At 44.4% G+C, this 25,347-nt stretch overlaps 1 protein-coding gene across 1 annotated transcript in view; it reads right to left on the bottom strand.

The window, feature by feature from the left end:
• Nucleotides 1–25,347, bottom strand: part of SDK1 (sidekick cell adhesion molecule 1) — a 731,734-nt gene that overhangs the window by 103,485 nt on the left and 602,902 nt on the right. The window contains exons 27-30 of the mRNA XM_006143594.1: nucleotides 23,878–23,993; nucleotides 22,173–22,362; nucleotides 20,406–20,504; nucleotides 5,238–5,432 (exon numbers count right to left, since the gene is read on the bottom strand). Of these exons, the coding sequence (XP_006143656.1) occupies nucleotides 5,238–5,432; nucleotides 20,406–20,504; nucleotides 22,173–22,362; nucleotides 23,878–23,993 (600 nt within the window). The remainder of the gene's footprint in view (nucleotides 1–5,237; nucleotides 5,433–20,405; nucleotides 20,505–22,172; nucleotides 22,363–23,877; nucleotides 23,994–25,347) is intronic.

Here is a 25,347-nt window from a genome sequence, read left to right as displayed (position 1 = left end):
TGCCCAGGGAGCTGACTACATGGAATAGACTATCTACCAATGGTTCCATCCTCAGTGCAGTTGACTTTGGATGCTTGGATCTGATTTGGAGACCCCCTGCTGGCTCCTGGAGACATGCTAGTCTCAGAGCAGAGACAGACAGAGGAGTACTCACGAATGAGCCCCTAGCCCCCATGCCATCATGTGCAGGTATGTGCGAGTGACAAAGGGGATCAAGAGACTTGGGACTCTCCCAGAAAGCACTTCTAGGCTCTTTTGGATATTCCCTTTCTTGAGCTCAGTTCATCTTTAACACTGACTTCCTTTCCCTTACAGTCAACTTAAGCCTAAAACACGAAAGACATTTACTTAATTCTCTTGGTGGGGAGAGGGTGCAGGTGGGGGCAGGGCCCCTCTAGACAGTGGCTAGGAATGCAGGGTGCATGGGCCAGGCCTCTGCCATCTGCCTGTCACTGTGCCTCTGCACCTCATCGATTTCAATAGAGAAACTCTAGAGAGGGAGGAATAATTGTTTAATTGTTTATCATGAAGATTATTGATTCTGATTAAAATGTGTGGCGTGTAATAAAGCAGCAATTGATTGTCGGCCGTGCAGTGATGGGTCTGTGAGAAGCGCTTCGATCTAACTTAATCAGCACTCGTTTCCTTAAGCACACACTTTAGCTGTGTGATTTCTCCTGGCCCAGGGGTAATAGCCTGGCACCTTCTCCCTTACTTCAAAGGCTTTCTTCTTGGACATATTAGCAGCCAGTAAGCCTCTGAGCTTCCTCTCCTTGAGCTGCAAAGACTGAGGATCTTGAGGGCCCTGTTGGAAAAGTCTCCTCTACTATCTGGTCTCAAGAAGTGGATAGTATGGAGGGGGCTCGGGCTGCAGGGTGGAACAGGAGATGGGTGGGGGCTGTGGTGGAGTAGGAGCATGGGGTAGGGGAGCGGATGGCCTCTAACCCCTCAATAGCAGGTCAGGGGGTCAGGGATGGACCATGGTGTTCATGTTCACACTTTCACTTGGATCTGATTTAAGACATGCCAAATCTTTTGCAAATCTCTCTGTTAACTTCTGCCTTAGAGAATGCTGAGTATTCCTTAGAAGCTGTATTAAGCTTCTGCCTTCTTCCTCAAGTCTGAGGAAGCCAAAGGCCAGCAGCCCAGTGGGCACCTGAACAGAGGATTCAGAACTCTGGCTGATTTCCCCAGACCCTGAAAGAATCCGGCACTGGCCACGTTCCCAAGTGAGGAGGACCTCACAGACCAGGCTGCAGCTACTTTCTGGGAGAATTCTCCCGGCACTGGCTTTTGTATCCTGGCTCTCCTACACAAGGGGATGGGGAGTTATGGGGCTCAGGTCACTTCAGTACTCTAAGACTAAGCCTTGTCATCCACAAGTTTCTTATTATTTCTATTTTTTAAAAAAAAAAGAGTCTTCTTCAGAAGATGTGGCAATCACACCTGTAGAGTGTGTGCACACAGGCCTGGCTCATGGGACAAACACAGTAAATGTTTGGAAAATGTACAGTGAAGACACTGAAGAATAAGTCAACATGCTTGCTCTGGGAAAGCCATTAACATTTCCCTAAAACAGTAAGTAGGTAATGCTTCCTGCTGACAACCAGGGGCGGAAGGTGCTCCTTCAATGGGGTGCCAAGTGCCAATGACCCTCTCTCCATCCGCTTCATATTCCAAAAGAAGCAGGGCATCAGCGAGGATGTGAAGGCTGTCCTCTCTCTAATTAGTAATAACAGTCATAGCAGTAATAGTAGTATAGGAGAAGGGGCATTATTGCATGCCATTGCTGGGAGATACTGCTGTTACTATTAGGAAACTGAGGCTTGCTGGTTAGTGACGAGCTGCTAGCGAAGGTGACCAGAGCTACAAAGGGTTGAAGGATTTGACCTCTCCCTGGAAGCTGTGGAGTCTCTGGAACATTCTTAAGCCAGGGAAAGATGAAGTCAGCTTTTCCCCCTGGTGGCCATAGATGGGTCAGCAATGTGCCCCCAATACATGCCCACTTGCATGAGCTGACCTTGTTCAGCAGTGAAGTCAGATTGTTAGCTTGAAATGGGTGAAGTGGGATAACTGGCATAGTGAAGGCAGCACACTGCCCGCAGGGGACCTGGTTGAGGCAGGGACTATCTGGGAAGCCTCTGAGAGGAGGTGAGTCACAAAGGTGGGGCAGGAATAGGCTGGCAAAGAAAAACAAGTCCCACTCCCAGGGGTCTAATGGACCAGACAGGTTCCAAAGATTGAGGAGAAAGGGGCCTGAATGGCACAGGGGTGGGCTTGGGGACAGGGCACTTGGAGGAAGTTGGTGGGGCCAAGCTGAGAAAAGAGTCTGGATATAGTCCAGAAAATCAGGCGAAAGATAATAAGACACTATTTCTCTGGGGCCTGGCCTGAATTTTCACCAGATCAAGGCAAATGGTTGTATGTACATCATCTGGACACCAGTTTTGAGACTGAAAACAAAAGCTATCTCCTTTTTGGTGCAGTATGCTTTTTAATTTTGTGAATATTTTTATGTCTTTCTTTTTAAACATCGACTTGATCTACTCTGTGGCCTTCTTCATAAACACCAAATGAGGGACCAGGGATCTAGCAGCTGACAGTCAGGAGGAGGGCAGGCATTGGAGCTAGACAGCCTCAGTATCCCATCTGGAGTCTGCCCATAGTAATTGGGTGATCTTGGAGGTTACTACACCTCATGGAACATTGGTTTCCTCACTGACAAATCCTTAGAATACTTTTGTAAAATTTAAAGACAAGAACAGGCACGGGGAGGGGCGGAAGGTGCTCCTTCAATGGGGTGCCAAGTGCCAATGACCCTCTCTCCATCCGCTTCATATTCCAAAAGAAGCAGGGCATCAGCGAGGATGTGAAGGCTGTCCTCTCTCTAATTAGTAATAACAGTCATAGCAGTAATAGTAGTATAGGAGAAGGGGCATTATTGCATGCCATTGCTGGGAGATACTGCTGTTACTATTAGGAAACTGAGGCTTGCTGGTTAGTGACGAGCTGCTAGCGAAGGTGACCAGAGCTACAAAGGGTTGAAGGATTTGACCTCTCCCTGGAAGCTGTGGAGTCTCTGGAACATTCTTAAGCCAGGGAAAGATGAAGTCAGCTTTTCCCCCTGGTGGCCATAGATGGGTCAGCAATGTGCCCCCAATACATGCCCACTTGCATGAGCTGACCTTGTTCAGCAGTGAAGTCAGATTGTTAGCTTGAAATGGGTGAAGTGGGATAACTGGCATAGTGAAGGCAGCACACTGCCCGCAGGGGACCTGGTTGAGGCAGGGACTATCTGGGAAGCCTCTGAGAGGAGGTGAGTCACAAAGGTGGGGCAGGAATAGGCTGGCAAAGAAAAACAAGTCCCACTCCCAGGGGTCTAATGGACCAGACAGGTTCCAAAGATTGAGGAGAAAGGGGCCTGAATGGCACAGGGGTGGGCTTGGGGACAGGGCACTTGGAGGAAGTTGGTGGGGCCAAGCTGAGAAAAGAGTCTGGATATAGTCCAGAAAATCAGGCGAAAGATAATAAGACACTATTTCTCTGGGGCCTGGCCTGAATTTTCACCAGATCAAGGCAAATGGTTGTATGTACATCATCTGGACACCAGTTTTGAGACTGAAAACAAAAGCTATCTCCTTTTTGGTGCAGTATGCTTTTTAATTTTGTGAATATTTTTATGTCTTTCTTTTTAAACATCGACTTGATCTACTCTGTGGCCTTCTTCATAAACACCAAATGAGGGACCAGGGATCTAGCAGCTGACAGTCAGGAGGAGGGCAGGCATTGGAGCTAGACAGCCTCAGTATCCCATCTGGAGTCTGCCCATAGTAATTGGGTGATCTTGGAGGTTACTACACCTCATGGAACATTGGTTTCCTCACTGACAAATCCTTAGAATACTTTTGTAAAATTTAAAGACAAGAACAGGCACGGGGATGCCTAACAAGGTGTTTAGGCCATAGTGAGGGTTCAGGATATGTACATCTCCTACCTTGTTTCCCTCCTTTTCTAGATTTAAGATCAGAATTGTTTTTCAAATGCTAAACTCAACTCATTGCTACCTTATACTGTGCACTCTAGATCTTGCAATAAAACTAGTCAAAGACATGACAATAACACTAGCTCACATTTACTGAGTGCTTATATCATGCCAGCCTACTTCCCAGGAGCTCTGAGAACAAGATTTGTTGGCCACCTGGTTGTCACTAGGGCCCTCTAACCACTTCATGCAAGTGCTGCCAGGTTGATACCCTCATCACCCCATTTTACAGATGAGGAAGCATGGCATAGAGAGGATAGGGAATTTGCCCAAGGAGAGCCTGGCTCTCCCCATGAGACTCTCAGAAGAGAATCAAGTGCTTTCCATTGGGCCTACCTCGGAAGTCCCCTCTTGTCTTCATTTCTCCCAACATCTCTGGATCTGGCTATGGTACTGAAACGTGAAGACAGGGCCAAAGCTTCTGTGGGAAGGCTCATTACTGGCCCTCAGCTGTGGGAGGCTAAGGATGCATGCAGGAGCAACTGAGAAAGGAGTCCACCACAGACTCTGTGGGAACAGCCAGCCTTGCTGTCAGAGGAGGGTCCAAATCTCATCTCTAAAGCTGTGTACTGGGCAAATTAGTAACTGCCTCAGCATCCTCAGTTTGCTCTTCTGTAACTTGGAGCTAATACCCTGCTTCTCTGCAGGCTGCAGTAAGGATAAACCGGGGCAGGATATGAAGCACATCACTCAGTGCTTGGAGCAGAGTGGATGTCTATAGATGACAGTAATTAGGAGAATAGCTATTTAGAAGGCACTTGCTTCCCGGGGTGAAGAGGTGTTATTTTGAACATCAGAGACCTGGTGCCTGCCTTCAGAAAGCTTACATTCAAGGGTAACCCTGTGTAGCCTTAGACAAGTTACACAACTTCTCTGAACTACATTTCTCTATGGTTAAGCCTGGGGTAACCTCAGCTTTCTGAGAGTAGGTATGGTGACTAAAGGTTGTGCTGTACAGATGCTGGATGACAACATGGCCAGCTCTGCGTCCATGGGCAGAGCGGGCACTTAACAAATGCTCAGATTCCATCTGTTTTTCTGAAGGGAAGAGCAAGTCATTCGTGCCTTCCAGTCACTGGGCAGATTTCAAGAGGGCCTGGATGAAGAGGCTGAGGGCCTGCCAGGTTTGCAGCGCCCTTACAACCCACCTTCCTTCTGCCGACTGCCGTGTGAGGTTTGGGTCCCAAGTTCTTACCTCTCTTCTCAGTGGTGATGACCGTGGCCTCTAGGGGCTCTCCCCAGCCCTGCCTGGTCTTGGCAGACAGCCTGAAGATATATGCAGACTCTGGGGCCAGCTCCGTGGCTGTGAACTGCCTCACTGTGGCGCCGACCTCCACCGTGGTGAACATGTGGGGGCTGCTGCTGGCCAGGCGGTAGGCAATCTGGTACCCTGTGGCGAGGCGCAGGTGGGAGAGACACGAGGCTGCTTAGCTATTCCTTCAGTCACACAGGGAAACACCACATTCCTGCCACCCCGTAATTACTTCTGGATTGGAAACCCAAACAGGGCCATTTGTTTCTACCCTATTTCTGGAGGCAGCTGTGGAGCACATTGGAAGGGAGATCACAACCGCGGTGATGAATGGAGGGACCTCTGAGCATAATCCCCCATGAAACTTGTTTTACTCTTCATCTTTCACAGAAACAAGATATGAAAACAGTTTCATCTTTCCTGAGGACATGGGCATACTGAGGAAAGGCCACACAAACCACAGTGCCCACCATTGCTTGCAGCTTTTCTGCCTCCTCTTGCTCTGCGGGTCCTTCCTCTCACCCTGGCTGGCGGAGGGCAGAGCCTTTCCTTAGAAAGCTCTGAATCACTTGCCAGCAATGGCATGGCCTGCAGCAGTCTGGATAGCTGCATCGTGGCACAGTTGCCCTCATATCTGTTCCTCCTTTCTCTCTTGTCTGCTTGCAATCCCAGATCTCCAGCTTCTCCCGGGGGCCCACTGGCCTGGCTCCTCCTCAGCTCCCTCCAACCCTCCTGAACAGCCCCACCAAGGCAGCTCCACTTTATACAATTCTCCTCCTGTGCTTGTTAATCAGTTTAGGGAGGGCTCTACCAGCTCTGAACGTCTCTCAAAGTTCCTTGATTATTAAGGGCTTATGGCTGATCAGACATTAGTAATGATCAGAACTTTCCAACTGGGCTACCCTTGCAAGGCCTCCCAGTAGCATCTGAGGGGATCTGCCAGCTTTCTACACACGGCCCATGACATTCACATCAGGCTCAGCCTCTGGGCTCACAGACAACTTGTGGTCCCGCTGCTGAACTCCTGCACTTATTAAAACCAGATCTGATGGGGGTGATGTGGCATCCAAAAGAAACTATTTGAGTTAAACAAGGGGATACACAGGGGGATCAAATCAAAGGAGCTGAACTCTGTCCTCACCAGTCCTGCCTTCACACGGGCAGCCTCTGAGTGGGGCAAGCACCTACAGGGATGAAGTCAGCCATGCTCTACCTTGTGATAGGTCTGGGTCACTCCACATGGCCTGCGCAGCTCCCCCGGTCTCTCAACTCCAGGTGAAACACCTCCACTCTTTGTTCTTCCTTCCCTCAGTCTTTGGCTCCATTGGTGACTGAGCTCACTGGCATCCTCCCAGCCCCTGCACTTGTCATTTATCCAACTGTTTAACAAGCCTTTCTCTAGCCTGCCATATGGAAGGCCAGGAGGCAATGGCACCAAGGTCAGACTTATTATGTATCGTGTTGTTAATCCCCAGCAATTGCCGGTCATGGTCGCATGATCATCACCACACAGACTGGGGAACTAGCATGCTCTACTCTGGCCAGTGAGACCACCTGGAGGCACAGGTGTTTGCAGGACCCTAAACTTGGGCCTCTGCGTTTCTATCACAGTTGCTGCTCTGCCTGATAGACAGTATCTTCTACCTGCCAGGGTGACCAGGTACCCTAGGGGTTACCTGAATGTGGACCAGTAGCCTCATGTCTCTGACAAATGTGTCCTCTTAGGAGCTCATCCCTTCTCATTCTCTGACCACTGACTGGCACCCTAGAGGTAGTAGCCAGTTCTCCCAGACCACTCCATCCTCCATGCTTTCTCTGCTTAGTCATAGGTGGGGTCTGAAGTTTGGGTGCCATTAAACCCAACATTAAGTCATTGGAGACACAAGCATCCTGAAAATGAAAAAAGTCTAACAATGCAGCTGCATAACAGAGCATACCTGTGCAGGTGAGCCACTCCGCAGGCCTTAACATACCCTACACCACACAACAGTACCATAAGGTGGCAGTGAAGCTCACAGAGGTCAGGAGCTTGTCTGAAGTTGCTAACAAGAAAGGAATGAAGGAACCAGGCCTACAACCTTCAGTATAGTCTCACCTTTCTGTGAAAACAACCGCATCAATCTCTCAGCAAAGGAAGAGTCCCCTGGTCGGATTCTAGCTACTCCAGACCACATAATCCCTGGATGCCTCCCATGGACAAGCAGAATTTTCCAACAGAAAACACATGGTAGAGAGGATGGGTGTTTGAGAACACACATATCTGGGTTGGAATCCAGGTTCTACAAATTCTTGATTATGTGACCATAAACAAGGGAGCTAACCTCTCTGAATTTCAGTTTGCTAAAATTTCAGGGTAGGGAATGGAAGGGAGAGCAACAGAAAATACTGAACAGAGCATCTGGGATTATCACGTGAGATTATGCTCATAAGGACCTGGCACGGTGGTTCTTGATGTAATTACCACAAAACAATAACTAGTTCTCCGCACTCCGACGGCTGGCAGCAAGCTATTTCTCCAGTAGTCCTGCGCCCCATGGTATACTGGTGGCCTCCATGATATGGCCACAAGTTATTTTTTTGTACAGCCCTATGGAATTTTCTTTCCAGAGCCTCTGGTCCTCCCGAGGCACTAATGCTGTGACAGTTCTACAGATGCCTTAGGCCTGGCAGTTCCCGGACAGGATGGCCAGTACCAATCAGAGGCAGCTCAGGGACACACAATAGACATAGTCAAGCTCCCAGTTGGCCCCTGAGGACCTGGGAAAATTTTTACCTTCTCTTACCTCAGCTATAATCTAGCAGTAACACCCCAACCTCAGCAGGCCTATTGACTACACTGCATTTGGGGTGCGCTCAGTGCTGAGGCAGAGTAGGGACTCCGTGTGAGGGAGTTCCACCATGAACTAGACACTCGCTGCAGTTTTCTGCCTCTCAGCAGCCAAGAGAACAACCCTGATGTTAAGGCCTCTGGCGACTGCCTCTGACTTGGAAAAGCACGTTTTGTCATGAAGAATCAATATTCATCTTGGAAAACTCCAGTACTTCAGTAGTCTTTTAAAAGGCATTAAAAATGTTAAATTTAAATGTTCTATTATTACTTTTTTGAATTGTATTACATTCATATGGCTCAAAAATAGTATAAGAGTGCAAAGCAAATAGTGGAGTGCATCTCTCCCGCCACCCTAACCCCCAAGCCGCTGAGGTGCCCTCTCTTAAGCAAGCACAAATGCTGGTTTCTCTTGTCTTTCTGGTATAACCTAAGAGTGCTGAGGAAGACACCCTCGTTCTTCTATGCACACCATGGCATAGAGGCTTCCTGTTCTGCACTTTGCTTTTCTCATTAACATCTCTGACTGGCATATGCTTTGCTCGATGTGTTTTCTGATCCTTTGGAATTTTTCTCTTTCTTTCTTTTTTTTTTTTTTTTTTGGTAGAGAGATTTTTGCTATAGGGTGCGTATGCTTGCCAGAGAGAGACTGAGAGAAACAGAGACAGAAAGTGAAAAATCATCCCCCCCTCCCAAGGGGAATAGTCACACTGCAATCCCTTTCCTCCATTCTCCTCTTGGGATTTTGGGCACACATGCCTGGAGTGAATTTTAAGCCACCTGGTCAGGGACTCAAACGTCGGTTGACACGCGGGAGTCAAGTGACTTACCCGTTACACCATATGCTGGTCCAGTCCTTTGACATTTTTAACATCTGTTTTTGGTTCTCCTAGCACTTACCCTTAAGGTTACAATGTATGCAACTTACTCAATTCTCTACTTCTTTACTCAGCACCTATTAACTCCCCACAATGGATGATGATGAAGTTGGTATAGCTCTTCCTTTCCTTACACTTGACTTTCTCTCACACAATTTTGGTTAGTTATATTACTGCTTTTATATCTCCTTAGTATTTGCCTTTATATCTCTGTTATCTGATTTATTAACTCTAAATTATATCTTTTGCCCACTGCTGTCTGTATATTAATGTTCTTATATTATCTCGAACCTTTTCAAAATATGTAATTCTAGCTTTCATACTATTGTTCTTATATAATTACACATATTATTATTTTCATGTGGTTGTGACTGTTTTGCTATCAGGGATTGTGGGTGAAGATAATGTCTACCTTTAATAGAGGTTAAAGTGAGGTTAAAGGTTAAACACACGGGAGAATTCAAAGTTGTGAAGAAACAGCCAGCCTCTGTGCAGGGGCAGTGCAGGATCCTACAAGCGACTATGGTTTATATACAGAAGCCAAAGCAGGCTTAACACAGAATCAGTGTCAGCCAAGGGCCTTGGGAATGGCTACTTCCACCTGACCCCTGAAGGAAAGTTCATCTGTGACCAGCACAAAGAGCAACAGACAAAGATCCACTGCCATTGTTATATGCTTATTTTGAAACTCAAGAAAGCTATTTTGCTATTTTTGTTTTAGTTTGAATTAAAACTTTATAATCAAATGCAAAGACTACACTGGAACATAATAGAACATAATACTTAAAAAACATAATCGGAGAACCAGCAGTTAGCGTAATGGCTATGTCGCTGGATTCCCACGTAGTCGACCGCGGTTTGCGTCCCGGACCTGGTGGCTTAGAACTCATGCTGGGCATGTGTGCGTGTGTGCCCAAGATCCCGAGAGGAGAATGGAAGAGAAGGGACTGCAGCGTGACCATCCCCCCTGGGGGGTGATTTCTCGCTTTCTGTCTCTATGTCTCTGTCTGGCGAGCGCACGCACCCTATAGTGAAAACCTCTCAAAATAAAAAATAAAAACATAATTGAATATAATATTTAAAAAACATGAAAAATGAGGTGTGACCTAGTGGTAGTTCAAGCACTTGTGTATCATTACTAGTGATGAAGAGATACTAATTTTTTCCTGAAGAAGTAAAAATTATGTTTTTATTAAAAACAGACTAATGTGTATACACGTGGGGGTTGAGCCCTGATCCATACACACTGACTTTCCGGGTAGAATTACCTCATTTTGTATGGTGGTTAAACAGATTTTTTTTCCCACAGTGTGATAAAACACACCTAAACCTAAGATAGCAAGGAAAAGCATAAATTACCTGGTGGAGCATGCTCCTTCAGCATCTGGAAGCACCAGACTTGGCCCTGACAGACAATAGGAAACATATTTTTTTCCTGATACCCATTAACATACCTCTCCTATGGATCTGCACCAGCCAACACTAGATCCCTTAATTTGTTACTTCGTATTTTGGAGTTATGTGTGATTAAGATTCCTCAGTAAAAATTCAAATTACCTTTCAACTAATAAATCTGAATTAATGAGGTATTATTTACTTTTAGGACCAAGACATGATTACAGATGTGCTTTCACTACTGTTTAATCTTTATTGCTTTATGTCTGCTCAGTTTATTCTGTTGCTAGAGATAACAGTCTTGTAAGGGAATGAAGATTTTGTTCAAAGGCACATCTTTGTGAGTCACAGAACTTGGGGGATTCTCTGTCATGCTGGCTATTACCGGACCCTCCTTTCTATCAGGGGCTTCACTCTGACTCTCCCAGCTTTCTCAGAATGATCCCTGACCTTGGCCACCCTTCGGACTATGCAAGTTTCCATCATGTGATTCTGCATTTGCCATTTTTCTTCCCTCTCTTAGGCTGGTATCACTTCACCTACACTGGAGAATATATTGCCATATTTTTAAAATTGTTTCTTGTGTGTGTAATCTTTGTATCTCTGTCAGAATAGGCTGATGGCACAGAGAAGAGTTAGGAAGCTCTCAGTTTCTCACTTCTTGGTATTAATAATGAAAGATATTGGGGCCCCAGGTGGTGGTTAAAGCACTGGACTCCCACATGACTGACAGCAGTTCAAGTCTTGGACCTGATGGCTTGGTTTCTCACTTCCCCTATGCCTGCCCTAGTCTCTCTCTCTAGTGAGCACATGTGCTCTGTAGTAAGTTAAAAAATGATAATAGTTATAAATAAAAATTAAATAAATAATTCTTTTAAAAAAGAAAAGATATTAGCCCCCAGTTATTGGGGCCTCTATATTCTGGGAACTTTACATCTATCATATTTAAACTGAATGACATTCCATGAGCAGATATTACTGTTTCCATCTCACACATGACGATGGAGTAGCTGGCGACCTGCCCATAGTCAGGGGAGGGCAGGGGGCCTCTGGCATTAGCGCCTCCAAATTTCCCAGGATTCCCTGCTATTTCCCTTAGTTCCTTCCTGCTCTAAAATGACAGGATTCTGATGATTGAAGAATAGAGGGACAAAATAGAAATAATTTGAAGAAAATTACTCAGCAGGATATTTTGAAGGTGCTTGTGACACAGTGGAAGAAATTGCAAAGCATCTAGAAATAATTATTCCCACACTTTTGTACCTAGGATTAGACTCAAGCATGGCTGTGAGGCAGAACCCCCAGTGAGCTAAGTTCTCATCTAGGGGAGACAAATTGTTCCAGAAAGTGGCCAAAGAAACCAGGACCATCAGAAGAGCCTTAGGGTACAACATCAGAAAAGAAGCCAGCCTAGGTGGACCCAAGGACAGGGTCATGCAGTGGGGGCTGGAGGCAAGGCCACTACATATGAGAGTTGGACTAACAACTGCTAGGAGCAGGTCGGGGTGGACCAGACACTCACAGGAGCAACTCTACTATCTGTGTTAGCTAAAGACAAAGGACACTCTGAGTGTCCCACTTCTGTGGGCCTAGCCTGAGTCACTATTGCCAAGCTGGCCAGAAGATGAGCACTGAACAGGCTTAGCAGGAGTAGGTGAGGAGTGAGGGTGAGACCTGGAGGCATTCTGTCCTAACACAAGGTACTTTCCATTCTGCAGAATATTTCTGTCTGAGTCCTGAGGGTTCCAGTCAGCTCCAAGACCGAGGATTAAGCAGGATGAGAACTTTTTATTTTTTCATTTTTTTTTCAGGTTGGGGAGATTTTTGCTATAAGATATGTGGGCTTGCCAGAGAGAGAGACAGACAGAAAGCAAGAAATCACCCTCCAGGAAGGAAAGAAACGTTGCAATCCCTTCTTTTCCATTCTCCTCTCAGGATTTTGAGCACACATGCACATGTGCCCCATGTGAGTTTTTGTTACTGGGACTTGAACCATGGTCGACTATGTGGAAGTCCAGCAATGTAACCATTACACCATCTGCTGACCTTCTGAAGTGGTACTAACGCTCTCTCAGCCCCTAAGTCCATAACACTCCCAGAGTTTTGTCTTTTTAAGATCATATATAGGGCAGTCCTATACTATAGCAGTTAAGTGCAGTGCAAAGGAAGCTAGATCCCACATGGCTGACTGCAGTTTGAATCCTGGCCCTGGGAGCTTGAAAAATACACTGGGCATGTATGCCCAAAATCCTCAAGGGAAGAAGGAATAGAAGAATAAGGGTTGTGACCACTCCCTATTGGGAGTTCTCTCTCTCTCTCTGGTGAGCAAATGTGCCTCTACAATTATTTTTAAAAAAAAGGATGTATATAGATATATATTGCTTGTTTCCTTCTTTTAAAAGTAATCCAAAAAAGCAGGAAAACAAAACAAAACAAACCCTTGAAATCGTCTATGGCTGTAAGGTGAATCCCCCCAAACGCACAGTCTGAGACAAAGACTGGGATATATGTGATACATTTGTGAGGCAAGCTCAGGGCTAGGTGAAGATTAGAGAAAAGAGCCAGGGAAACACTGGTCGGAGTAGTGGCTGCTCTGGGCTGGGGCTCCCACCATGGAGGGTGCAGTGGAGAAAGCTTTAGTGTTGTCATAATAATGAAGGAGAGAGTTTGCAGTACCTACCCCCAACTCCTAGAGGTTGGTTGGTCATTAGTTGAACGGTGTTGGAAAAACCTCTTAAATGCCTGGTATAATCCTAATACCCCAGCAGGCTTTAGTAGCCAGGGAAAGCCCTCAGGGAAGGCAGAGTCTAACAAATGTGGTAGCCTCTTGGCAGCTGGGGTAGGAGGTTGGAGGGAGTGGTGAGTGTTGAGAGATGCAGATCTAATATAAGGTCATTTTACCCTATAGAGATAATATACTATATTGGGGATTGGGGGGGCAGTAATAATTTTTCTGTGCATATAAATTTTAAACAAAACTGGATATTTTACTCTAAATATGTGTTTACATTCTGCTAGCTGGTTCCACATGACATATACCAAAAGCATTTTCCCCCTAATATTGCATTCTACAGACCTGCCACTGATGGTGCTACCAGGAATAAATAGGAAGAGGGGAGTGTTCGCAGCAGGGACGCCTTTGACTCTCCTGACCTTTAGCCACTGTAACATGAAGATAATAACATCTACCTGTACAATTGCAGTGAGGACTCAGTGAGATAATGTATGTAAATTGCAAAGCACAATGTCATTTGTTCCTAATTGCAGGAAACCTGGGTTATTATTTTCTATCTTATTCTGTGATCCAGTTCCCACCCTAAGCCATTGGGAGAGAATTTCTCAGTCTCTGGGTTATATTTGTACCTTCTTATTATTTGCCCTAAAATAAAGATGATATTATCTAGTCCCCACACCATGGTCTGTTGAACATAAAGATTAATGCCTATATCTTACCTTGACATATTGAAAAAGTCCTAGGCTCAGTAGACAATAGAGGAGAAGCTTTGTCTGTACATAAATGGCAAAAAGCAGCAGCTGAATAATAGTTCTTGCATTTTTAGAGAATAATGATAGATGGTGTTCAGAGATAAGAGTGCTTCAGTGGAAGGCTAGTTATGTAATTATGGTTACAGCAAGATCAGAAACATTAGAGTGTTGAATTTTAGTACTGCAAGGTCAGAAGGCCACAGTGTATGTTAGGAAAGAATGGATAAGCTGAATCAATAGTAGGAGTAACATGTGGCCAAGAGAAGCCCTATTTTTAAGGTTATGGGTGAATTATGATAATACAGGCATTCAAAGGAACAAGGCCAAGAATGAGAAACATTGATCCAAAGTGAAGACTAAAAATATACAGTAAGAGGCCTAAGTGGGTGAATATATCTGCAAGATGGAGGAAACATTGCCAGCCAGAAAATCAGAACAGAAAAAAGGTCTGTGCTATGACTATGAAGCAAGTTCCAGAACCATACACAGTGCGAGACAAAATAAGAAGTGTTAGGAAGATTTGACTGTAGACCAGAAGTCTTCTGTGCGTGTGTGTGTGTGTGTGTGTGTGTGTGTGTGTATGGTGGTGGTGGTGGGGGTGTCCTTACTTTTATACTCAGATGCGTTGACTGAAAACTTAAGTTAGAGAGCTGTTCGCAGAGAGATTTGGGGAGTTTTGTCTTCCTAAAGGTCTCTGCAAATCTTTTATGAATGATATGATTCCCAAATAAACAAAAGGCATCCGTCCAGGAGTTGCCTATTCAGTGACAACGTCACTGGGGCACTAATGCTCAGATTCACAAAGCAAGGCCATTAGGAATGCTGCTTTAGCACTATGAAGCCACTGTCCCCCCCACCCCACCCCAATAGCCACTGTGAGTGGGCCACACCCCCACCAAATCTATGAATTGGTCAGGGAGCCTATATGCAGCTAAATCGCCCTGACAGTTCATGTCAGTCTATCCCAGATGCTTGGTTTTTATAGTTTATCCATTTGAGGCTGGAAGCATACAAATGCAACAGTGAATCAAATTGATGAATTTGCAAACATGGATTAAATTCAATTGAGCTCCTAATTCTCAGCAGAGTTCTTGTACACCCTTTGTAATAAGCTAAAGGTAAATGTTAGGTCCTTGGTAGGCAGCAAGAGGTCCTCTGATGGTGTAGAGAAGGGGACAGAATCCAGCTTGTCTGGCCATGTGGATCTGAGGAACATATGCATCATGTTACCTTAATAGCATTTAAGGAAGTATGAAGTTGTCTGGCAAGTGAGCGAGGGATGGCCTTAGCAGGTGGCTATAGCCACATCCCCCAAAGGAAGATTCCAAATGCTAAAAGCTCTCCATAGTAAAACATTTACGCAAATAAGCAAGTGTTTTTCTCTCTAGGCGCCTGACGGTGCTTCATGCTGTTAATCTCTTTTGGAAATGCAAGAACATGTTTTGATATAGATTACAAAAGCACAAGCTACAGAGGTGTTTATATACTCAGAAGGCTGCACTGTCAGAGTGGGAACACTGATTCAAGGTCTCTGGATGTAAAATGAGTCAGGCAAAAAAGATGTTTTCCTTTCTTCCACGTGAACACCAGCCTGAAATTTTAGAAATTGTTTTCCCATCTTTCCCACAGCATCTACAATTTGATGTGCTGGTTGTAATAATATATAGGTGACAGGTTACCCAGACAATATTTGTTGCAGTTACAACCAAATAACATTACAACAAAAGAGGCTCAAATGCAGTGTTTTCTGCATTACAGGTAGACATAGTGCTATTTGATTTAGCATCTGTTTTGCCATGGTTGGAGTGCTCCAAGTATTTAAATGTTTCCTTCTCCATATCTGGGCTTTTGTGATTTTTCAGTCACCTCCCAGGGACTACAAATCAAAATCCCAATTTTCAGTCTACTTAGGGACATTCCGCAATCCAATATGCCTCTCTGGGTTTTTCTCCCTTTCTTGTCAGAGGGAGAACACTTATAGGAGGTCTGTGGATAAAAAAGGAGTGAGAAAAAGATGTTTTCCTTTCTTCCACGTGAACACCAGCCTGAAATTTTAGAAATTGTTTTCCCATCTTTCCCACAGCATCTACAATTTGATGTGCTGGTTGTAATAATATATAGGTGACAGGTTACCCAGACAATATTTGTTGCAGTTACAACCAAATAACATTACAACAAAAGAGGCTCAAATGCAGTGTTTTCTGCATTACAGGTAGACATAGTGCTATTTGATTTAGCATCTGTTTTGCCATGGTTGGAGTGCTCCAAGTATTTAAATGTTTCCTTCTCCATATCTGGGCTTTTGTGATTTTTCAGTCACCTCCCAGGGACTACAAATCAAAATCCCAATTTTCAGTCTACTTAGGGACATTCCGCAATCCAATATGCCTCTCTGGGTTTTTCTCCCTTTCTTGTCAGCATGTTCCCTCTTCTCCAGCAACCAGAATCATAGAGAACAAATCAATGCAACATGTCACTGGTGAATACAAAGTAAATACTGGCAAGGCTAAGCCTGAAGTGACACAGAGGCCTGTGGCTAGCGCCTGAGTCTAAAGGGACTCCATCTGCCTCTGGTCTGAGAGAAATGACAAAATATCAAATAGGATATTAAAACTAACATCTATTAAGTACTTACTATGTGGTAGACATTTTTCTAAGAGTTTTACGTGTAATTCACTTGAGGGAGAGAGGAATGCTATTACCCTTTGAGAGATGGGGAACCTGAGACATGAGAACACTAAGTAACTTGCATTCACTCTACTAGTGAACTGTAGGCTGGGGTCTGAGCCCAGGCAGTGTGTGCTTGCCCAGTCCAAACCCTTACTGAGTCTGCTATTCAGCCTGTCCATAACACAGTGTTTAAAACACAGGGAAGGGCTGGCTTGGTGGCACAGAGTAAGGCGCTGCTCAAGTGATACTGGGTCTATATGGAAGATGGAAAATTTGGTTCCTCAGTTGATCTGTACACACTGGACACTTGTACCCATAATTCTGGCCAGCTGGAAAGGCTGGGGTGGGAGAATCATGGTGTGATTTTCTTTCTCTCTCTTTCTCTTCCCACTCATTCCCTCCCCTACTCATGATGGGTGGGGGGAAGGGCAGGAAAAGATAAAAGAGGCAGCTCAGGGCCAGCTGGTGCTGGGGTGGTTAAGTGGTGTGATGGTTAAGGTGACTGGATCCCAAAGGGATGACTACGTGACCAGAATCAGCAGCATGAGAAAAATGCTGGTGTGTGCATGTGCATTACCAAAATCTTGAAAGATGGGTGAAATGGAGGAGAAGGGATTGCAGCATGACCATCGCCCATAGTGGGTGCTTTCTCTCTCCCGCTCTCTCTGTCTCTGTGGCAAGTACACATACCCTCTGTTAGATTAAAAAATAATTCAGGCAGATCAAGATTCATGCCATGCACACTGTGAAGATTACAACTGCTTTCGAGTTTGCTATTTAAATGAGTTTGCCATGAATATCCTTTGCCGTGAATACTCTCCTTGTGCACACGAGTGCTAATTTCTCTAGGGCATAAGACCTAGAAGTTGGGAATTGCTGGTATAGAGAGTATGGACATGTTTACCTTTTCAAAAGATTGCCAGATTCTTGTCCAAAGTGGCTGCACCACTTCACTTTCATCATTGCCTGAATTATCATCTTATAGGGATTTTATAATCGGAAAGCCAAATGTAAAAGAAAAGTAAATGAGCTGGTAGTCTCATTTGGACCTTGAGACTCATGCTAGTGAGACCAGTTAGAGATGTGCATGGAAGGAGATGGCAAAGGTGCATAGGTAAAGAGGACACACAGAGAGTCTTAGGAAAGAGTAGGGGAAGGGGATCTTTCAGGCAGAGGGCCAGGCATGTACAATAGCCTAGGGCCAGTTGAGGCCAGAGCTTCTCCAGGTTTGCACCAAAGACCCTGAGTGGGCATCAGACCAGAACACAGGTCTCTCTATGGCAGAGAGGAACAGAGCTGAAATGAACACTTTGCACCTACACAGTCCAGAATGGATTCTTGCCAGCAAGTATAGCTACAGTGAATGCTATCACAGAATAAGGACCTGCTGGAGGAGTCTATGAGGCTGGCAGTGGGAGCCAGGGGCCATGAGGTATGAGGAAGGGGTTGAGGAGGCCCTGCTTCTTTGCAGTTCTTATGGACTCATGGGACCATAAGTGACAGACCAGAATTTCACATTCTGTGCCTTTATAAATGTTTCTTGCTTTATAGCATGCTGGTGACAACTCCTGGGTATTTGGCTATACTTGTTTCAGAAAAGGCTGCTGCCTAGGTGTATAGCTGAGGGTAGGCCCTGAGTGTGGGTGCTGACAAACCTCTACAAACCACTTCCCTCCCAGGTTTGGGGCTCATGGTGCAGGCCCTCCATGTGACTTTCAGCCCTTTCTCTGCTGGGGGAGGACCTGAAATGTTTGCTTCAACAGTGGATTTCTATAGCTGCTCATTTATGATTCTAGTAGCAAGAACCTGCATTTCCAAATGTCACCTAATTCAGAAATGCTAGATTCATGGTAAAATACTGCTATCCAGCAACTCCAGGACACACATAAAGAGACAAATGGAAACAGGCCCCAGTCTTCTTGTGTAGATGGTTCAGGAGTGTTCTAGGCCCCGTATTAAGGAAGCAAGTGGTCAATAAGTATTTGCCTTCCAGCCCATCTTCCTCTGGCTACCAGTTATTTCCTAAAACAAATCTGATCATGTTACTTTCCTGCTAAAAGCCCTTGGATAACTTCCTACTGTGCTCAGCACTTATTTTCACTTTTCTTTAATGACGTGAAATCCTTTTTTCAAGCAAAATCTCAGAAGCCTAAGATCAAAAAACAGGTCAAAGTGATACATTTTAGCAGCTGTTCATAAGTTAGGAGCTATAATTTTACTGTAAATCACCTAGAACACAAACTAATCCAGTCAGGAGTCTCCTGTGTTAGGATTTGCGTGTGGGCTTGGGTTTGTAGCAATATTCTGTGCCTGGTGCTCTTGCTTTTAAATGCCCAATTTGAAAAGTCCAGGCCTGAGGGCCACATTTTCCAGGCATAGCAGGGTCCTCATAGCCCAGCTCACGTCTCCAGTCTTGGATCTATCTGCCTGCCTCCTGCAGGCAAAAGCCAATCTGTTTTGGCTGAGTGGCTGCCCCTCCTGCCTTCTTCCAAGGCCTTGGAAGCCACTTATCTTCAAAATTTAGCTCAAAAACAGTTTCAGCCATCCACCCATACCCCTACCCAGGAGGAGCAGCTTGCAAGGCATCTAAGGAAATCTCAGATCACTTATCACATTGTGTTGTCACATGTACCTTTATGGTACTGGGAGTATTGAGGACGGGCAAGACTTACTCATCTCTTACTTCCCACTATGCATCTGATGCCTGGCACGCAGAAAGTTCGTAATCTGTCTTGGTGAAAGGAATAAATAAAGGAACTAATGATATTTTAAAATATAATTTGCTGCCTTTGGGGAACTAGGAAAAATTAAGGCTTTTCATCAATGTTAGCAAGTTGCTTCCCTGAACGAAAACTTAAAAAGTAAACAAATTCCTTGGAACCTAAGGCATATACTTTGTGTCAGCAGCTCTTACAAGGACCAGGTGTAGACGCTGTAGCAGAAGCAAGATGTTTCCAGGAGTGTGCTGGCAAAGCCCAGGTCTGCCTCTTCTATGAAAACTAGGCTATTGTTTCCCCAACATGCATCACAGCAGCCTGCATATTTCAGAGTGGGAGGGAAGCTGTATTACAAATTGTGTTGCCATGAAACTTGCACGTGTGGAAGAAAGCCTGGGTTAACAAAATATAAATTTTATTCCACCAAAAATCCTTAGTGCATAGTTCAGAAAATAGTAGAGGGGCTCTCAATCATTGCAGTTCAGAAAGTGCTGGTCTGCTGTAGACATGATGTTTTTTAACCTTGTAAATATTAATACCTCATAAAAATAAGAGAGACCAGGGGCTGGCAGGTAGAGTGGTGGTTAAGGGCGCTGGACTCCCACATGGCTGACTGTGGTTTGAGTCCCAGACCTGGTCGTTTGCTTTCTCACTTTCTCTCTCACTCTTACTCTGTCCCTCTCTGGTCAAATTAAAATAAATAAATAAAGTTAAATAAAATAATTCTTTAAAAACATAAGAAATGGCTATCACCCCCCACACCCCACCGCCTTAGGTGATTTCTCACTTTCCCTCTTACTGTGTCTGTCTGTGACTCTCTCTCTCCCTGCAATGAACACATACACCCTAAGGTAGAAACATCTAAATAAAAAAGGTACCACTAGGCCAGAAGCTGGTGTGGTGGTTAAGACACTGGACTCCCACATGGCTGACTGCGGTTTGAGTCCCAGACCTGGTCGTTTGCTTTCTCACTTTCTCTCTCACTCTTACTCTGTCCCTCTCTGGTCAAATTAAAATAAATAAATAAAGTTAAATAAAATAATTCTTTAAAAACATAATAAAGATACAAATTAAAGAGATCAATATAGTTGTAATCTAGCTAGTACTTTTCTCCTTTGATTCACCATCTCTCCCTTACCCAGAATGATGCCATTGGGCTCCTCTGGAGGTTGCCACACAATTCGCACGGAGGTGAGTCTCACTTCGGGGAACACCAGCCTCACTGGTGGGCCTGGGGCTGAAGGGAAAAAAATGAAATAACATGTTTATAATCAACTTTTCTCTTATGCATGTCACTCCACTCCTGCCTCATCCTAGAAAATTAAGAGTGGACACGCACAAATACACACAACAATTCTGTGTGATATAGTGTACCAATAATTAAAAAAGTAGTTGTGTGCTGTGGAACCACTGAATAATAGGGCTGTAGCCCCCATAAATTGATTTACTTAAAGGGACAGGCAAGGAAGTCTGTGACCAGTATGAGGACTTCTTGTTTGGACTTAATAACTGATTAAGTCTCATGAAGAAGAATGGGCATGGAATGATCAATACAGAAATAAAATGATGTGTGTGTTATGGTCATTTTAGGGCTGTCAAATTCTGCCTCTTTTTATTAAGCTAAGAACAGTATTTTAAATTTTGAACATATGCTATGACATGTGTATTTGGGAAAAACAAACGTCCAAAGGAGGCCATAGGCCCATAAGCAAGACTAATTCTCAAATATGCAAACGCTGACATCAGTCTTACATAGCATCCACCCCCTGAGCCGCACCCAACTTGATCATTTGGATCACATTGAAATGAGGAGGAGGAGAGACAGGTTTATATTAGGACTGTGAGAAAAGAGAGGTCACCCTGACCAATATGTACTCTAGGAAGAGACACTTATAACAGACCTAATGTTGAGGAACAGTTTATAAAACGCCTCCTTTTACTTCTCATTTCCTCTAGAGCTTTGTATAGTTTTGCAAAGAAACACATCCATTTTCCATTTCCCTTCTTAGACCCCCATCTGTCCCAAAGTCCTGGTTAGTGGCAGGATGAGCAGAACAGTCTGAGGTACTCATTTCTCTCATCAAGGCAAGACCAGCAGTGATGCTCCCCTAGTAAGTGGAGAGAACGGTTTCCATTTAGCAGTTATAACATGTTTGGGGGTTAATTTAGTGACTTTGGTAAAGAAGCTTAAGAAAATCTACAGTTGTTTCACTTCTGACAGACAGTTCTGATCTCCACAGTAGTTTCAGAAGAGAGAGAGAGATCAGTCTTTTTCCCCTGACATATTCATTACAGTCTGTTTAATAATAAAAATGTAAAGGAGCTAACCTTTAAGTGTTTGACATCTGCAAAGTAGAAAAACATATTTACCAATGATTTAGACCTCCATAAACACAAAGCTGGCAAGACGTGCTTGCTATTCAGGTCTGGAAACACAGGGACCTGGGGACCCTGAAAGCCCATCAGATATGCTGCTCTCTACATTGGGAACTTCTAATTATCTCTCATAATGCAGATGGTGAGGCCAGGGCACACTACCCAGAGAACTGAGGAACACAGGTCCAGAGCGGATTTTTTACTAGATTTGTGTAGATGTCATGAGGAGAGCAGTCTCATAGTTTACAGCCCCAGCCCACTGGCAGAACTGCACCTCTCTCAGGCATTGCCTATGGCAGAGTTATGGTTGAAATTCTGCATAGGTTTGTAATTAGGCTGTAAAAATTCACTCCAGGCTGAAATTGGCCATATAAACACTCAATGGCTGAAAAACAATTTTGTTTTGTTTCCTTCAACTGAAAAAAACTGTAGTTTGAAAATTAAGTTTTAAAAAGACAACAATCCAAATTGTTTGGATTGGAATAGTCAGACATAGGGAGGTGACTGGAGGTGCAGACTATAAACTTACCATCGTCTTTGGTGCGCTCGAGGATGAGGGGCAGGCTGGGGACACCATTCCCAATGCGGGTGAAGGCCAGCACCTGGAGCTCATACAGCACGAACTTGCGCAGGCCTGCCAGCAGCGCTGACTGTGTGTGGTTCCCTCGCACAACATGGCTACTGGGCTCTGAATCCAGATCCTTGGCCCGGAATAGAATCTGCATATGGACACACAATCACAGATGATGGGCTAAGAAGGGGCTTCTGTGGGTTGGGGGAACAGAGGAGGGGCATACAACTTCAGGCCAAGGATCAAGGCCTGATCATTTCCTCCCTGAGGACAGCTATGTTATGGATTTAATGTCTACACATTGGCAATTTGGAAGGAAGGTGGTGATGAAGTGACTGTACTCCAGATTAGAAGAGTAGCTTGAATTATAACGCAGTTCACAGCTTGGCCAGTTGGCTGCCTAGTCATAATTTACAAGATCTGAGGGCCCCAACTGTAGCTATGCCAACCATAGCTACTAACTAACACAAGGCCTCAATTATAAACACAGAGACATCCAACTTTCTATGGAAGGAGCCAGCAGTCCTCTGTGTTTCCCAGCTCCATGGAATCTGGGTTCCTGTTCTCAGCAGCCTGCTGTTCTCCACATGAACCTGAAGCTTCCACCTTCCTGGGCTGTTTGTTGCTGTGGGTACCACATACACAGCCATCTTAAGATGTTCTCCTACTTGGCCCTCCTCCAAGCTTTCTCTCTCTGAACTGTTCCCTAAGATCAGTAACCCAGAGGTTATATAGGACAGAGTCATTGGAAGGAGTTTGAAAATTGTATGGCAAACATTTTTCCCCAGGGCATCTGTATATGATATGGGGTTTAGGTCATGGAACCCTTCAACAGGACTGCCATATAGAATAGGATTGCCATTCATCATGGGGCCAGAGGGAGCAATCAGAATGCCCAGGGAAGGGCAAAGATGTGTGAAAACAGGTAGAGAAAAAAACAAAGAACCGTGATCAAAGTCAGTGGAGCAACCGAGATCATCGTGGCCTTGCTGCATAAATCTAGAAAAGTTCATCCTGCTCCTTGGAAGAAGAGCTGAGGACCAGAAGGGGGGAATAGGGCTTGTCATCTCTGAGTGTTTCTGGAACAAAAAAAACCAGGAGGCTTTATAGGTTTGGGTAGATGCATGGAAAACAGAGACCAGAGATGCTCCCCAGAGAAGCTAAGACAGGTTTGGCACTTACAGTTGATGCCCAGGGCTACTGTGGATGGTAATAACATCACTACCAACATGCACATGTCTGTCTATGCTCACTCAGCACTTCACATGAGTAATGCGTACTGTGTAAGTCACTTAATTCTCAAATCAACCCTATGAAGTAGCTACTATGATTATTCCCATTTTATAAGTGAGAACAAAGGGACAGAGTTTGAGTAATTGGCCCAAGCCCATGAGGTGCAGAGCCAGAGCAGGAAGTCAGCCATTGGAGTTCCACTTGTCATCCACTTCACTATTTGTGTCCTGTTCGACATATGTTAAGTAGTTCTACCAATGCCTAATTCCTAGTCTGTAATGAAGCCTAGATTTAGACCACTGAGGAAAAAGCCTCACTCATCTGATCAATGCTGTAAATCTATCAGAGAATAGAAACTGATCAGTTTGGGGAAATGACAACACCTTCACAGCCAGCTCCTTAAGCAAAGAAAGGTCAACTTAACATGTACCTTGTAACCCAATATGAGTCCATTCTGGTCCTGTTCGGGTACAGAAGCCCATGTCAGTAAAATCTGGGTTGAGCTGACAGCCTCAGCAGACACATTTTCAGGGGCAGCTGAAGGAACTGCAAAGATGAGTTAAATAGATTGGTATCAAAACTCTAAAGGCTTCTACAAATAAAGGTCCAATTTTCACCCAAGTAATCAAGTTGTCCTTGAAATAGCAATGTATTCTGAGCTTTTTCTAGTGATCAGATTAAACCTACAGGAGTATAACAGATATGTAAATCTCTTTAATATTAGCAACAAATTCCATAAATCCTGGGTATTTAGGAGCTCAATTTTACCTGAGCCTACCTAGCAAGAAAATATGCTTGGTCTCTTTTCTATATTAACTTGTGGAAACTGCAGACTTTTATCTCAAATAGAAAATTCTCGCTTTTAGCGTAACACCAGTTTACCAACACCTCTAAACACTGTATTCTGTGATGGGGACTGGAGGTGCAGGAGAGAGGAGAGGATGTTATGATTTACACAAAGAGAAAGGGATGGGAGGAGTGTGGAGGTTTCCTAACTGCTTATTACATTCCCATTTCTGAGCTAGGTACCTTCAGGTACATAATTGCATTTAATCCCCATAATCAAATGAGGTAGGTATCATTACCCTCTTTTCATAGTTAAGAAGACTAAAGCTTGAGAAGATTGCATTACATTTCATTTAAATGAATGCTTTTTTTAAACAATGAGATTGGTATACAGAGGTCAGCCATACAATTTTTGACCCATGTACACAACACATAAGATAAAATGCTTACTTTCATACAATCCCTCCTCTGTTTACATTGTCACTGAACTAATTTGTCTTGCTATGTTTGCAATGATTCAGATATACCATGTACTAAGTCAATGGTAAAACTTTAAATGCAAGGTCTTTATATCCTAGATCATTTCAATTTGTTTCAGTAATTTTCTTGTGGGCCCATTTAAATTTCAAATGCAATTCAGACAGGGAAGAAATGGATCTGGGCAAATCCCCAAGTCAAGTTAGAGGATGCGCCATTTATAAACACACACCAAGCACAGGGAAGCTCTTGGCCTGGTTTGAAGATGACACAACTTTTTATTTTTTTATTTTTTTTTTTTTTTTTTTTTTTTTTTTGCTATAGGGCATGTGCACTTGCCACACAGACAGAGAGGGACAGAGAGACAGAAAGCGAGAAATCACTCCCCAGGGAGGATGGCCACACCACAATCCCTTCTCTTCCATTCTCCTCTCTGGGATGCGCAAACCGCAGTCGACTACATGGGAGTCCAGTGACATAGCCATTACGCTAACTGCTGGTCCCTGATGACACCACTTTTTAGCGCCTCCATGGTTGGGGGAAAGAAAAAAAGGGGGGGAGAGAAGATACTCTGAGTTGACTATGCTTTATGGTATGGATAACACTTTGGCTGTTTGTCTTTCTTTTTTTTTTTTTG

The sequence above is a fragment of the Tupaia chinensis genome, unplaced genomic scaffold (genome assembly GCF_000334495.1).
Source record: "Tupaia chinensis unplaced genomic scaffold, TupChi_1.0 Scaffold000101_1, whole genome shotgun sequence".
Lineage (NCBI taxonomy): Eukaryota > Metazoa > Chordata > Mammalia > Scandentia > Tupaiidae > Tupaia > Tupaia belangeri.
Note: the sequence above shows the minus strand (reverse complement) of the source record. Positions and strands in the feature narration are given on the sequence as shown.